At 43.0% G+C, this 16,226-nt stretch overlaps 2 protein-coding genes across 3 annotated transcripts in view; both read left to right on the top strand.

Moving 5' to 3' along the window:
- The window catches only part of LOC306916009 (integrin beta-3-like), a gene marked incomplete at its 5' end in the record, with an annotated part of 89,564 nt that extends 88,995 nt beyond the window's left edge, over positions 1 to 569 (top strand). The window contains one exon of the mRNA XM_079530584.1: positions 444 to 569. Within this exon, the coding sequence (XP_079386710.1) occupies positions 444 to 512 (69 nt within the window). The 3' untranslated portion in view covers positions 513 to 569. The remainder of the gene's footprint in view (positions 1 to 443) is intronic.
- Positions 570 to 6,066: 5,497 nt separating this feature from the next.
- The window catches only part of LOC306916016 (serine/threonine-protein kinase tousled-like 2), a 32,428-nt gene continuing 22,268 nt past the window's right edge, over positions 6,067 to 16,226 (top strand). Inside the window, exons 1-6 of one of the 2 annotated variants that reach the window (XM_079530591.1) lie at positions 6,067 to 6,995; positions 10,924 to 11,018; positions 11,461 to 11,526; positions 12,377 to 12,443; positions 13,038 to 13,075; positions 14,566 to 14,655. In XM_079530591.1, coding sequence (XP_079386717.1) covers positions 10,926 to 11,018; positions 11,461 to 11,526; positions 12,377 to 12,443; positions 13,038 to 13,075; positions 14,566 to 14,655 — 354 coding nt within the window. In that variant the 5' untranslated portion in view covers positions 6,067 to 6,995; positions 10,924 to 10,925. The remainder of the gene's footprint in view (positions 6,996 to 10,923; positions 11,019 to 11,460; positions 11,527 to 12,376; positions 12,444 to 13,037; positions 13,076 to 14,565; positions 14,656 to 16,226) is intronic. The other variant, XM_079530592.1, reaches the window with a different exon arrangement.

The raw sequence follows: 16,226 nt of genomic DNA, 5'->3' as shown, positions 1-16,226 counted from the left end.
ACCATGCTGTTAGAAGAACAAAAGGCAGCCATAGCGCTCCCCAGGGAAGGGCTGGGTCTCTGAAATTAACTGATGCTAATTAGCCTTATTTACTGGTAGTACTGTGGCCTCTCACAGGCACGCACATATGCACACACGCACATACAGTATGCACACACGCACATATGCACACACGCACATATGCACACACGCACATACGCATGTTATACAGTGCTACAAAACGCCCGTACTTTAAGTGCATTTTGATGCCAATACTCGTGTACCTTAATTCAAGGTACCTTCTGAATAATCTTAATCGTGCCGAGCAGGGAGAAAATGCAGCCGAGCCGAACGCCAAGATAAATATCATATGCACACTTGTATTCTCATTATATGATAAATATTGGTTAAATCTATTCGTGAGTTGTCTGACTGAACTGACGTTCTGTCATTTTGCTCCGCAGGGACACAACCCTCTGTACAAAGGAGCCACGTCCACGTTCACAAACATCACGTACAGAGGCAAGGACTGATGCCCACAAACCACTCCCCAACGACCAGAGACCATTGGCCTGGACTCTGCTGGTTCTATCTGGAATGGCACCATACAGTGTAAAAACACACACACAGTGTTCATTTAAATGGGGTGTAAGTGATTTTTGTGTTTTTGTAAAAAAAGAAGAATATATATATATATATATATATATATATATATATATATATATATATATCACACCCGTGTGAAGTGAGGGGCGCTCTTATCATCGTACATCATCATACTTCATCTCATTCCGGCCAATCCGAATTTGCGTCATCACCTTCGTCTTCAATGTTTGTGTTACGCAATGTTTGTGTTAGGACAAAATGTGGGTTACACACACCAAAAGCTGGACAAAAAAAGAAGAAGCTCGGACATTGTGAATTTCGAGATCTATGAGGGAACGGTGTGTCTCAGTGGATCTCGGACTTCTCATGATGTCTGTCATCTATGACATATCTATGACGTATTGACGCCGCGTCTGGGCGAGGTTTCAGCTCGACCACGGCCCCATTGACTTCTGTTAAAGTTAAATATTTAGATATATAAAACATGTGGAAAATAATATTAGTGGAGGTACTTCTGTGGCCTATACTGGCAGTGTGCAGAGTGCATACAACGTTTGGCACTAAGCGGTCCAGCGCAAGGTTATTATAGCATATATAATATATATAACTATATATATATAGTATATATATAATATATAACTATATATATATATAATATATAACAAACGAAAAACGAAAAATTAAAAAACTGTTTTGTTAAAACTGAACTAAATCCAGCTTCTCCAGCGGTTTGCGAGATTAATTCCGGACAAGAGACTGACACACACACACACACACACACACACACACACACACACACACACACACACACACACACACACACACACACACACACAGACCCTGCCATAGACTAAACACTCAATGATCGGAATATCGAGATAGTTTCCGCTTATTTTTAACAAAATAAATATCACTTACACTCCCCCTAACTCTGAGAGTGTACAAATGTAACATTACACTCTCAGAGTTACAAATGGTTTGAGATGAACACTGTGGATCATGTGCAGGTCTCTACTGTCACTAGACGAAGATGTAAAAAATTATTTGTGCCTGTAAATATGTATAAAAATGATTCCAATGACATGCTGTATAAGGGATTTCCGCCGGTCCACTTCTATTGGCGGCGATAAAGATTTTTGCCTGAACGTCGTACGATATGGGAGACTGGGAATTCCAATAGTCCACTCAACTGGACTGGAGGAATCCCCAACGCATTCTTTAGTTCATGACCAGAAGCAGATAGTGTTGTGCAAAACACACATATACAAAGTAACACGCTCATAATGTCCTTCCTATCAAGCTGTTGTGGTTTCCTGTTATATTTGGACTATGGTGAGATAATGCTTTCTGCCAACTTTCAGATAAGTGACATTTCAATATGGATAATGATGTGGTTTTGAGAGCACCGTCTGTCACTGTCCTAAAAAGAAACAGAGTCTTCTAAGGAACAGACGCCCCCCCTAAGATAAGCCATTTCCTGTGTGCAGAACCAACGCTTCCTTAACCCATTTTGGGGCGGGAACCCCTTTTGGTGTTAGCATTGTGTTATGCTTTAGCTATTGAAAAATAGCAGATCTACAAGCTCGTAGCGCGCCACCGAGTGGCGCGCTACGAGCTTGTAGGTCTGCTATTTTTGAAAAATCGAAGAACGACTGACATGGAAACATAGCGTTTTCAGAAAACTGTCAGGATGTAGAAGACATTTTTAGAATCTGATCTCAGGTCAAAATGGGTTGAAGAGTATAATGTTTTGCGTGGAAATGTAAAGACACATCTTCTGATATAGGATGGAACGGTATGTTCAACATGGAAGGATGGAAGCAGCTGAATTCTGGCCATTAATCAGGGCCAATCCAAAGCAACGGTTCCCCCAACGGTTCCCCACCCTTCTACTATAGGACACCACCCCCTCCCCCGTACCACCCCATACTGTATGTGCTCACATGTACGCATGCACACACTTTTTTCAAGCATGATTGATAACCACTTAAGTAAAAATAAGAAAAGGCCGCACACATGTAGCCACGATGCTGTATATTTATTGAAAAGAAACCAACGTTTCGACCTTTCGGCCTTCTTCAGGGAATAAGATAACCACTTAAGCCCACCTTTACGTATGCCGTACAACAGCGAAGATTGTCAATTTACAAGCGTTTGGAAAATAACACCCGTGTGAAGTGAGGGGCGCTCTTATTATCATCGTAGTATCGTAAATCCTCATACATTCCGGCCAATTACAATTTGCGTCCTCCTCACCTTCGTCGTCAATGTCTGTGTTTACGCAATGTTTGTGTTTACTCAAAATTGTCCATTCGTAGTCAATGGCATTTAATGTTTGTGTTGGGACAAAAAATGGGTTACATAAACCCCTCAAAAAAGGAGGGGACCAGGTTTAGACGAAGTTCAAGCCCCGGGCTCTTTCTGAGTTTGTGTCAAAGTGCCCTGGGTCGCGACCCAGGGCCAAAGCATTTCCGGGGGTCCCCGGCCTAAAACGTTGAGAACCCCGGTCTTAGACATGCAGACCATTTAATTTACTACTGTCCCTATGCTGTGGGTAGACATTATGCAAAAAAAATAGCAGATCTCCAAGCTCTCACAACGTGATGCAATGTGATGCGGGCCCCGGTCAATGAGGGTTTAAGGGGGTTAAGATGCAGTATTCAAATAACATCTCTCAAAATATATTTATCTGTACATTTACAGTAGCTAGAGGCGGGATAGCTGCTGCTGATTGGCCAGGCCGTTTTGTGGCCGGGCATCAAGTCTGCCTGATAGTTCCCAGATGGGAGCAGGAGGGGGGAACCCAGTGTACTCTCTGCTGCCCCATCTGGCGGAGTCAGGTTACATTTACAGTAGAACAGTGTTTGAATGGAAAGGCTTTTTTCCCCATATTTACAGTGATATTTCTAATAGATTTGTCTTGCTGTTGTAAATACAGCTCCTTCACGGGGCAGGTCTCACCTCCTAAGCTCCTCCCATACTGTACAAATGGACTTAATGCACATCGTCAAGTCAGTGAATACTGTATGTTTTGATGTTTTACTTTTAACATTCCAATTTCTGTTTTTTTTTTGACAATCGTATTTCTTTGCCTTAATAAAGTTTGTATTGTTATTATGTAAACTTCTTGTGTCCAGGGAAGTCTCATTTTTTATTATAATAATAATTGTTATGATTGAAGTGGGTCTAAATGAGATGTTCGTATCAAACGTGAATCATTCTGTTGGCAGTAGGAACTCTAAGCAAAGCAAATGCCTGTGGTTTGTGTAAGTACTCAGTTACTGAATACAAATGACAGTGTAGAATTGTTTTTGTAATTGTAACATAAGGCCTTGGATTACACATTTTTTATTCTAATTTGAATATATTATTAGGGATTACTGCACAAACATTGAAAATATTATAAAAGAAATGTCACAGTCAAAAGAATGTACAATACATCCACAAAGACCACAAATATTCCTGTTCCTGTTTTAAACATCTCAAACATGTTCAATGCAGTTTGCAGTTGGTCAAATCAAAATCAGATCAGTAGCAGTTGCAGTTGTGGTGTGTGTGAACTCTACTTGCGGCAGTGGCTCAGGGGTAGAGTGGCTGGATGGGAACCGCAAGGTTGCCAGTTTCGAACCCGGGCTCCCCCAGAGTTAGTGTCGAAGTGTCCTTGAGCAAGACACTGAACCCCTACTTGCTCCTGATGTGCTGGTTGGTGCCTTGCATGGTTTCCGCCACCATCGGTGTATGAATGGGTGAATGTAATGCACAATCTACCGGTATGTAAAGCACCATGTAAAATGCACCATTTACCATTTATCACAAGCATTCACAATTCTACCTGTCATCAAATCGTAAGAAGCTGGATCAACTACACTGACTGAAATCAAAGCTTTCTTTGTTATATCCTGTCAAAAAGCCTGCAGTGTTTCACAGGGCAGAACATTAAAAACGTATTAAACTTAAAAATGATTGATTGATTGATTGATTGATTGACGTATGTATTAACAGTTTGCAGAATTACAGTACATTTCAAGCACAAACTCAATACAAAGACTGTTAACTGTGAGTGGACGACCCAATTAAGCATTACACTTGTTTACAAGCAAGAGGGTCCACCATGTCCAATTCATCAAAACATTTAGAGACGTACAAATATACACTTCTATATAGTCAAAGAACAGAACAGGAATTCATCATAGAGGTAAAAAGGGAAAAGAGACATATACAGTGAGGGGAAAAACAGTTACAATTGCTGCAACAGATCAGTGTTACTAGCATCACGTTTCAGTGAGCTACACTGTCTATTTGACTAAGTATAAATTAGGCTTATTAGGCTATGGGTAAATGGAACATTTGAGCAAATGACTCACAATAAATGACATGAAGACCAAGAGACATTTAAATGGGATATTTATCACATGACATGAAGACCAAGAGACATTTAAATGGGATATTGACCTAATGACATGAAGACCAAGAGACATTTAAATGGGATATTGATTTGTCTTCCAAACAAAACAGGCGGTACATTTATATCATTTATAGTGAATATGTAGGAAGAAGTATTCAATTAAAGCAGTGGTTTACAACCAGTGGGCTAAATGGAGAGTTGGTAACCAAATGAACCCTAGGCTATACCATCTAGGACCCTAGGCTATACCATCAGTGGTGTACAACCAGTGGGCTAAATGGAGAGTTGGTAACCAAATGAACCCTAGGCTATACCATCTTTAACTCTTGAGAGCGTAAAATTAAACCAAATGGACCTCTCAAGAGTTAAACATCTGCATTACTTAATGTACAAGAAGTCCACTGTCTACATTAGAGAATGTGGAAGAATTGTCATTTTGATCGTTTGCCTGTTATCTCCCAGCATTGAATTGTGGACAAAATATTATCCAACGACACCAAAATATTCTACGTTTTGGGTCTGAGAGGCTAAAATGTCATCAAATGGTTGGACCGTGGCTCAAATGAATAATGGGCCTAAATAATGTGCCTTGGTATGAAAAAGGTTGAAAAGCACTGAATCAAAGCAATGGTTCAAAGTTCAAAGCCATGGGGTCCTGGGAGGTTTCAGGGGGACGTCCCCAGCTAAATGGGGGATACAGTAGAATAGAGTGATACAGCAGTTAGGAACCAAATGGAGTAACAATGGCACCTTTTAGTGTCAATTTCGTTATATTTGTACAGTCTCGTACAGTCTCATATTGTAGATTTAATTATATGTATTATTATATTTAAATCAAAAATAATAATAATAACGTGGGTCCTTCAAATAATACATAGCTGTTCATAGAAGTGGCTAGCACCACTCAACAAGGTTGAGAATGCAGAGGTCCAGTCAGTGGACTTGTGTATGTATGTATTGTAAAGTAATGCACTGGCTCCATCTGCTGGGCAGAACATGTACTCGCAACTAGAGTGTTGTCAGTGAGAGTGAACGTTGTAAACATTGGTGTGTAGATGTAGGTAGGTGGGCTTTGCGATGCTGTCGCGAGGCTGATTCCGAACCCATTTTTAGGCAAACTTGACACTTCTGAAATAGTTTAGTTTTTTCCCACAAAGCTGTCCATTTTGCACCGCGTGTGTGTGGAATTGTGTAGTTTATTTTATTCCACCAGTAGGTTGAGGATCCAATGATCCGCACAAAGCGAGCAGCAGTCGGCAGCACTCGCCCCAGAGGAGGGGGTTGAGGTTCGGTTCATGATCGCCGCCCTTTATCGTAAAACTCCGGAGGAAGTGAAGTAGTAACGGGGGACGAAAACATTAACAAAAAAAAGGTGTCACCACCACGGTGCAGTCAGTCAGTGATCATCGTGGCATGCGTGCGTGTTTTTGTACCGCGATATATAATAAATAAACGGACACGAATCAAAAGTTAAGAGGACGGGGGAACGAAAGAAAGCAGGGATGTGACTGTTGTTGTTGTTGTAGTCATTCTTAAATAGTGATCACGATTCGCAGTCACACACCGAAAAACAACAACTACTACATCCACCACAACGCGACGGGTCGGCTCGGGTCGGCCTCCCTCTCCTCCTCCAGAGAGGAGCGGTGTTCACCCCGGTCGGTGGGGCCGAGGAAAGGCCGAGGATCAACGGCCTCCCGATGCCACCAGCAGCCGCCGCACAGAGCAGAGAGACAGCAGCCCGCAGCTAGCAGCCTAGGAGGAGATCACAATCACATCAGATCAGAGAGAGAGAGGAGAGGACAGCCACCATGTCTGGAAAAACACAGCGGATCATGGCGGGGCTCACGATGGTGATGATCTGAACACGGCGAGGAAGGATCCTTTGAGAGAGATTTGGGAGTCATAATAAAGGAGGAGAGGAGAGGAGAGTTGGAGAGAGAGAGAGAGAGAGAGGGGGTTTCTGACTGTGCTGTACCTGGACACGAGTCGACCTCCCTTTTAGGTGAGTTCATACTATAGCCTTTCTTTCAACACTATCAAAGATGTATTTTATCGAGTCTGACTTTGATCGTCTTGATCCAAGGCTAGAAGTTAGGCTAGTGGTTCTCAAACATTGCCATGTTGTATCATGTCAAGGACCCCCCAAAATGTGTATGTATTTCGTCCACGGACCCTCCCTCGATCCCCCCATTTGAAAGGATGTTGCCAGCCATGGGGGTCCTGCAGCCATGGATGGACCCCCATAAGAGAACAGCTTTCTCGAAATAGATGATGTGTAGCTTATTATTAGAGGCAAATCATGAGGTGCTTTTCCTTGTGGATCGTCTATTTTCGTATAGCTGGAACCCCTTCAAGGACCACTGGGGGTCCCCACTGGGGGTCCCCGCCCTGTCGGACCCCACTTTGAGAACCATCTCTAGTCTAGAGTCTAGCCCATGACCACCACTCCCATGATTATTGATTTATCAGCCTAAGAACTGGGTTTAGAGTTAACTTTTAGTACAAACTCAACAGCATCTCATGTAGACAAGTGTGTGCATGCAGCGTGCGTGTACACACACACACACACACACACACACACACACACACACACACACACACACACACACACACACACACACACATACACACACAGCTTCATAATCCTCTACACTACAGTGTCACATGTAGTATTTGTTAAAGGTTCAGTTACTTCCTAGAAAGAAAGCTATGACTGTTTAATGAATTAATGATGTGTAGGTGAAAGCAAAGCCAGCCCAAATGCTGCTGTGTACTTGTTCGTGTTGGTGTCAGTCAGGTTACTAAGAGATGCTAAGAGAATAGAAGCTTTTTCATCTATGGCTGCAACTATCGATTTCCTTAGTGATTAATTATTCCGTCGAATAACCTTTTGAATTAATAATTGAGAAGCGTATTTGTAATTTAACAAAATCACACCCGTGTGAAGTGAGGGGCGCTAATATATTAAAGTCTAACTCATGTTGATTAGGTGATGTAATGGTGATGTAAAACACAAACATTAAACGCCATTAACAAAGAGACAATATGACGTAATGAGGGACAAGATGACGTACATTCTCCCTTCATTGTCAATGGCGTTTTTGAGTGGTGCAAACCACTCCAACAACCAGCTTTGTCTGTATCTATGTATGTGTGTACCTGTACGTGTGTGTACCTGTACGTGGGACCCAAAAAATGAGCATGGTTACTATGGTCACTGACATTACGTCAGACCACAGCTGATCAGGCTATATAAGACCACTCAGTTCACACAGGTGTGATTTTTAAAACAAACATTGAACTAAAAACAAACATTAAACCTGTATATGGTATATGTCCACATTTCCACTTATGCATTATGCTATACTTTGTTGCACAGGGTCGTGCAAAAATCAACCTCGATGCTTGAAAGAAGGTGCATTTTAGATTAGATTTTTATTTATTTGTTTTTACATCGTTTTTGGGTGGAAACATTTCACCTATGACATGTGTAGGCCAGGTTGTGATCTGGACTGGGAGGAGCCAGATCCGACATCGAGGAACCGGAATCGGTTCCGTCACGTTTGGGACCGTTTCTGGAGCCTGTTTGATCACACTTGTCAGAATAACTCTGAGAGAGTGTACTGTACCGGGACGGGTCCATTTGGTTCCATTTGTACACTCTCGGGAGTTACAGACCTGTAAGTCTCAAAGTTTTACAGACCTACAAGCAAGGGTCCATTTGGTAAATGGTAAATGGTGCATTTATATAGCGCCTTTATCCAAGGCGCTTTACATAGATTGTGCATTACATTCACCCATTCATACACCGATTGCGGCGGAAGCCATGCAAGGTACCAACCAGCACATCGGGAGCAATTTGGGGTTCAGTGTCTTGCCCAAGGACACTTCGACATGTAGCCAGGAGGAGCCGGGATTCGAACCGCCGACCCATGGATCATTGGACGACCTGCTCTACCTCCTGAGCCACAGTCGCCCCGAACTCCCTATCTATAGGAATCGTAAGCATTAGGACTCAACAGAAACAGTGTAAGTGAACAAGGATATTCGATCCTTTTCATATAACTACATCTTTCACATGCCATTGTACCTTCTTCTTGTGGCTGTCATTGTGTTGCACAACACTCTGGAGGACAATCAGATGAGGGGGAAACACCCTGCGAAAGAATGACACGACGAGGACGACGACACAAATCTCTTCCGCTGCAAATCTGCAGATGTACAGTACTGTTTACTGTAGAGCAGTGATTCCCAAAGTGGGGTCCGGGGACCCCCAGGGGTCCTTGAGGGAGTTCCAGGGGGTCCCCAGCTAAATGATAAGTTAGGAACCAAATGAGCCCTTATGGGTCTGTAACTTATGAGAGTGTACAAATGGAACCAAATGCATTTCGTTCCATTTGTACTCTCAGAGTTAAACTAACACAGATTTTACAATCTAAATGGGGGTCCCAGAGATAGAAATGCCATTACATGGGGGTCCGTAGACTAATGCATGGTAAACTGGGGGTCCTTGAAACGAAAATGGTTGAAAATCACTGCTGTCCGCTAGAGCTGTAAAAATCTCCTCTTATGAGGGTCCTTGGCATATATTTTCGAATGGGGGTCCGCGGGCTAATTAGTGTCATTTTGGGGGTCCTTGACATGAAAAAGTCTGGGAACCACTGCTGTAGATAGTGAGCCCGTTGGCCTGTATATCCTTCACTCTCTCAGTGATGCAAATAGCCTGCATCCTGTATCCTTAGACGCACTGAATTGAGAAAGGACGCAATCATGTCACCCTCCGGGGGTCCTGGGATCCTGGGAATGCAATGCTGTACTCAGCCATTCACTTTAAGCATGCACATACCCTCTATAGGAATAAGAGGTGTTAAGATATATGCAGTGAGTAGAGTCAGGTGTTGTAGTAGCAATATAAAACGGAAACAGAATACTAGATACAGGTAAAGAGTAAAGAGATGAATTGACTTGAATTGTCTGATTCTGCACTTGGTCTGACTGACTTGAAGCTTTGATTGGCCCTGTGTCTAGGTGAGACATGTCCTTTGATTGGTCCTGTGTCTACTAGGTGAGACATGACCTTTGATTGGCCCTGTGTCTAGGTGAGACATGACCTTTGATTGGTCCTGTGTCTACTAGGTGAGACATGACCTTTGATTGGTCCTGTGTCTAGGTGAGACATGGACTTTGATTGGTCCTGTGTCTAGGTGAGACATGACCTTTGATTGGTCCTGTGTCTAGGTGAGACATGACCTTTGATTGGTCCTGTGTCTAGGTGAGACATGACCTTTGATTGGTCCTGTGTCTAGGTGAGACATGACCTTTGATTGGTCCTGTGTCTAGGTGAGACATGACCTTTGATTGGTCCTGTGTCTAGGTGAGACATGACCTTTGATTGGTCCTGTGTCTACAAGCTCAAAATGTGTCACGATGTGATACGTTGAGCTTGTGGATCTGCTATTTACAGACACGTAAAATGACTCGTCTAGTTCTGCTGGAATCTCTTCTCCACTATCAACTTTTAGTTGAAATTGTCAAGTTTTAGTCATCATAGCACATTAGTTTTTGCTTGGTTTTCATTTTTGTTTTCGCCTGTGAAATATTTTTTATATTTTAGATGAGTCCCAGGGACATTTTATGAGTCCCACTTCAACCACGTTAGGAGTCATATTTTTTTTTACAAATTGCAGCATTTAACTCTTATTTCATTTTATATGGTTATAATGTGGTTATATTCATGTAGAAAACAGAAGAAGAAATGATTATTATAACTAAAGCTAGCAAAATAAACTAGAATAAAAAACAGTACAGTAGTGCATCCCGTGGATGCAGAGGTCGTTGTTTTATTGCGTCCCTTAATTATAAACTGCTTTTTGGGATGCAAAATGCACCCTATTTTAATCTCTGTAGTGTGTGTTTCTCCTCTCTTCCAGGCATGATGGAGGACCTGCAGAGCCAGAGCATCAGCCTGGACCCCCGCCGGCAGGAGCTGTTGGAGGCCCGCTTCACTGGAGCCGGGGTGGCCAAGGTCTGCATCCGCTAACCTCCACCCAAAACCCCCAAATGCTTAACCCATTCTGGGCGGGAAGGGAACCCCTTTTGGTGTTTGAAGCATCACCGTTATACTTTAGCTATTGAAAAATAGCAGATCTACAAGCTCGTAGCGCGGCACCGAGTGCCGCGCTACAAGCTTGTAGGTCTGCTATTTTTTGAAAAATCGTGAAAATCTAGTGCAAATCTTTGTATATATATTCTTTCAGAGCGAGCGTTTTTAACTCAAACCTTTGCTTCTGGGGGGGTCCCTGGAACAACATATTTACAGATGGAGATCTGTGGCCAAATACATATCATTTGTGCGGGGGGGGGGGGGGGGGGGGGGGCAGTGATTTAGATGGCGTCCATGTTGTATTCTGGGCCTCGGCCAGTTAGTGGCTTGACTTCATCTGTTGTCATTCACTCTGCTCTCTCAGGCACACAACGAGTCGTCCAACCAATCGCTGTGCAGCGTGGGCTCGCTCAGCGACCGCGAGCTGGAGGTCAGTAGACTCACAAACATCACATGACCTCTGTCTGTCTGTCTGTCTGTCTGTCTGTCATCTGCGGAGGAATGCGCCAAATATCCGTGTATTTGGGAGGGTGTGTGGACTTACAGGGTGTCTGCAAGGTGTTGTGAGCTCATAGACAGGCTATTTCCGGTTGTTTGTTATTTCTTTAGTTTTATGACATGGTCTGAGATATGTCATGAAAGCAAAGGTCTCAATCTGTGATTTCTTCAGTTGGAATGCAGAACATGGGTTTACAACCATACTGTATGAACAAAACATCATAATTCCACACATTGTGCTAATTGTTTAGGAAACAATGCTATAGCCACACACTCCTTTTAAACAATGCTATAGCCACACACTCCTTTTAAACAATGCTATAGCCACACACTCCTTTTAAACAATGCTATAGCCACACACTCCTTTTAAACAATGCTATAGCCACACACTCCTTTTAAACAATGCTATAGCCACACACTCCTTTTAAACAATGCTATAGCCACACACTCCTTTCACTCAAATCACAGAAACAATGCTATAGCCACACACTCCTTTCACTCAAATCACAGATTTGGGACTTGGCCTGAGAAAGGTTTTCAGTCGAGTCAGGAGATTATACTGTATATATTTTTGCTTTAAACCATGTGTACTATTCCAGACTCGCAGTCATTCCCGACTTGCTGCAGCCTTCTGTGTTGTCGGTGACTTTCAATGAACTAGACATAGCAATGAGCCTGTTGGCTAACCCTTTCAATGAACTAGACATAGCAATGAGCCTGATGGCAGATTCAGCGCTGGTTGATGCTGATGTGTGCTTTCTCTCTCCGTCTCGGTCCTCCAGACTCCAGAGAAGTCCACTGAGAAGAGAAGCAGGAAGAGAAAGGCTGACGGCTACGACAGCAACCAGGGTGAGTGCTGCATGTAGACAATAACGTAGACAATAGACATGACTTGACTGAGGGACTGCCATTGGATGTTTTTGAATTTTCGTTTTGTCATGTCATATGAAAGCAGGGAATCATAACATTACACCTATAACTACATGTTTAAGCATTTATTTCATATTTACATGTCGATTTCAGCTCTGGCACTTATTTCAGACATGCTCTAGTATGTGAAGAGTCTGCCTGTGCTATTAAATCATTTTGAAAGAATGGTGAAAAGCTGGAGTTTGCGCGATGGCAGGCTCTCAGTCAAATCTGGTCACATTTTATTACAGTTCCTACATTTGAGAACTTCGAAAGCAACATCGGTATATGAAAAGAACATTTAACTTTTATACAAAATACAATACAAGCAAAGAAGTAAAAGGGACTATTTTAGTAGTAACGGGACACAGCAAACCCACAATAATGTTGGCGGGGGGGAGGGAAATGGTGAACTAGTACTGTACAGTTCCCTGGCAAGTGGCCAGATTTCACAGTTATCCATTTATGTTAAAAGAAATGCAAAAGCAGTAACAACAATACTAAGTGTTTTTCTGTTCTTGGTGTGTTTTGTAGGAAAAGGACGAGGGACAAAAATAAGCGACTATTTTGAGGTGAGTAATCGTCACGACTCCTCCTGCGGAGCGAACACACCAAGTCTGTACCGAACGGCCACGTCCGAAACATCGCGGGATGTTCCTTCTCTCATTGCTCCTCCTCTCGCTAGTGCATTTTATACTGAACACGAGAGAACAGCCAGCCCAGCACACAATAAAATGTCCCTTTCACATAGTTTTAAGTTGCCACTCCACGGACAGAGAAACATGGAGGTAAATAAAACGATATGAAAGGGACATTTATTGTCTGTTGGCAGCGCTCTGCTTTGCAATTCTTTCTCTTATCTCAACGTATGCTCCCATCATCGCATGGCGGTGTTGTCCACTCACGTCTGCCCGGAACAAACCTACACGTTTCTAACAAACGCATCGCTTGTAGATCTGTGCTCTTTGGCAAGTGACACGGTGGTGTATTCGGGATGGGATGATATGAAAAATAACATGTTAGCGCGATAATCGAAATATGGTTGAAAACCTAAAATGACACTTCTGTTAACCACTTCAACCCTCAGCATCCCTATTCTGGGGGGGAATGCTCGCCCAAAAACACAAAAACAGCCCATCTACAAGCCGATCTACAAGCTCACAGCACGTTGGGAGCTTGTGGATCTGTGGATCTTTTGATTGGTTGATTGAAATATTTATTAACAGTTTGGAGAATTACAGTACATTTCAAGCACAAACTCAATACAAAGACTGTTAACTGTGAGTGGACGACCCAATTAAACATTACACTTGTATACAAGAGGGTCCACCTTGTTCAATTCATCAAAACATTTAGAGACGTACAAATAGACACTTCTATATAGTCAAAGAACAGAACAGGAATTCATCATAAGGGAGGTAAAAAGGGAAAAGAAACATACAGTGAGGGGAAAAAGGGGTGGGCGGTGGGGGGGGGGATTCAGATTTTACGGAGGCCAGTTTCTAATTGCAGCCGTCCGTAGGTGCCCTTTGAGAGCGGTTTTGAAGGAGTCAAGGGATTTGCATGTCTTAATGACTGTTGGTAGGGCGTTCCACATTTTGGTGGCATAGGAGCGAAAATAATCTGTTATATAATGGATTTGTGTGGAGTGAAGTAAGAGTGTACCAAACGTGCTCTTTACAGGTCCGTTTCATCAAGTATAATTATACCGTAGCGTTTACGTGCTACTGAATTATATAATATATCTTTACAGGTCCGTTTCATCAAGTATAATTATACCGTAGCGTTTACGTGCTACTGAATTATATAATATATCTTTACAGGTCCGATTCATCAAGTATAGAGCGTTTACGTGGTACTGAATTTGCAGCTCAGCAAAAGCGAATTCGCCCTAATGTTGAATTCGACGGAGGGCGATTTCACAATAAACCGAAATCTTTGTTATTGCGAGCGTTTACAAAAAAAAATGTATCTCGATAAACGATAACCATTATCGTCCCATCCCTACTTTGACTAACAAGTATTTCTTGTATTTCTTGTGTGTGTGCGCGCGTCCGTCCAGTGTGTCGGTGGTGGTGGGACCACCGGGCCTGTCCGGGGCCTTCCTCCTCTGGTGCGCTCCTCTCCACAGCACTTACACTCTAACACCTTGGTGAGCATCCAGCTCTGTCTGTCTGTCTGTACACTCTAACACCTTGGTGAGCAGCACGCATCCAGCTCTGTCTGTCTGTCTTTTAGAGCTCTTCACGGGTCCCAAAAAACAATGGCCCCAAACCTGAATTGGATCTGTGAAACTTGATCCGATTCCGACCCGTTCCGAAAACATTTTCAATTGAGAAAATGTAACCCGGATGGACCTGTGACAATTTAGTCCTCTGGGGTATTTCTCCCGGAGGGCCTGTGAAGAGCTCTAGTCTGCCTGCCTGCCTGCCTGCCTGCCTGCCTGCCTGCCTGCCTGCCTGCCTCTGTATGTCTGTCTGTCTGTCTGCACGCTACCATTAGCACAAAAACAATTAACAGGGGGGAAACATTTTCTTTTCAACCTTTTATATTCCATTGGTTCTCATTCTTCTCAAGCTGTGGGCTCCTATGAACCCTTTCAACATTCGTAAGTGGGCCCTGATCAAGAAAAGGTTGGGAACCACTGCCATATAATTGATCCTCACTCATGATCTTTATAAGATCAAGGTTGTACTTTATTGTTACATCTTGTGTACAGGTTGAATCGATTAATCATTTCGGCGGCGGTGGCTCAGGGGTAGAGTGGGCGGATGACAACCGCAAGGTTGCCAGTTCGAACCCGGGCTTCCCCAAAGTTAGTGTCGAAGTGTCCTTGAGCAAGACACTGAACCCCAAATTGTTCCTGATGTGCTGGTTGGTGCCTTGCATGGTTTCCGCCTCCATTGGTGTATGAATGTGTGTGGGAATGGGTGTAATGCACAATCTATGCAAAGCGCCTTGGATAAAGGCGCTATATAAATGCACCATTTACCATTTATTTCAAACATGATTACCTTAACCCTTTTCATTGATTTCAAGAGCAATGAGTGCTATTTCCACACACTACCTTTCCAAAAACAAGACAGCAGGCTGCAGTTTCTATTGGCTTGGAATACCTGTCGATAATGTCATTGGTAGGCTGATTTTGGAACGGTTCACACACAAGCCCACCAATGAGAGTGAACAGAAATGGTGCCCTCTTTATAAATGAGCATTTTCTGAGGACCAATTATATGAACCTACAGTTCAAAATGGGTCAAGTGCTCCTTCAAGCCCTAGTAGACACTTCTTTGTACAACTAATAGCCATGCCACAATCCTCCCTAGCAAATCACATGCCGTCTGTCTGCATGCCGTCTGTCATTTTAACAAGCTAATGAATGAATTCCCCAAACCAATCTCCTCTCCATCTCTCTGTCGCATCATGCCCTTGAACCCGTTTTATTCCCATTTAAATCGGTCAATAAAAACACCTAGTGCTGTTGAGTTGTATAATTATGTTTGATGTACCAGTGTGTGTGGAGGCTTGTTGAATGTGAATGTTTGGCCCATACTTATCGATCAGACGTGTCCTTAGTCCTAGTAAAAAAGATCTTTTTTAAAAAAGTGGTCTTGTGTGGTTAGAGTGTCTGCCCTGAGACAGGCATGTTGGGGTTCATACCAAAAGGCCTGAGACAGGCATGTTGGGGTTCATACCAAAAGGATAGAAATGGGTCCTAAAGGG

The sequence above is a fragment of the Electrona antarctica genome (genome assembly GCF_951216825.1).
Source record: "Electrona antarctica genome assembly, contig: SUPER_22_unloc_1, whole genome shotgun sequence".
NCBI classification, from domain to species: Eukaryota; Metazoa; Chordata; class Actinopteri; order Myctophiformes; family Myctophidae; genus Electrona; species Electrona antarctica.
Note: the sequence above shows the minus strand (reverse complement) of the source record. Positions and strands in the feature narration are given on the sequence as shown.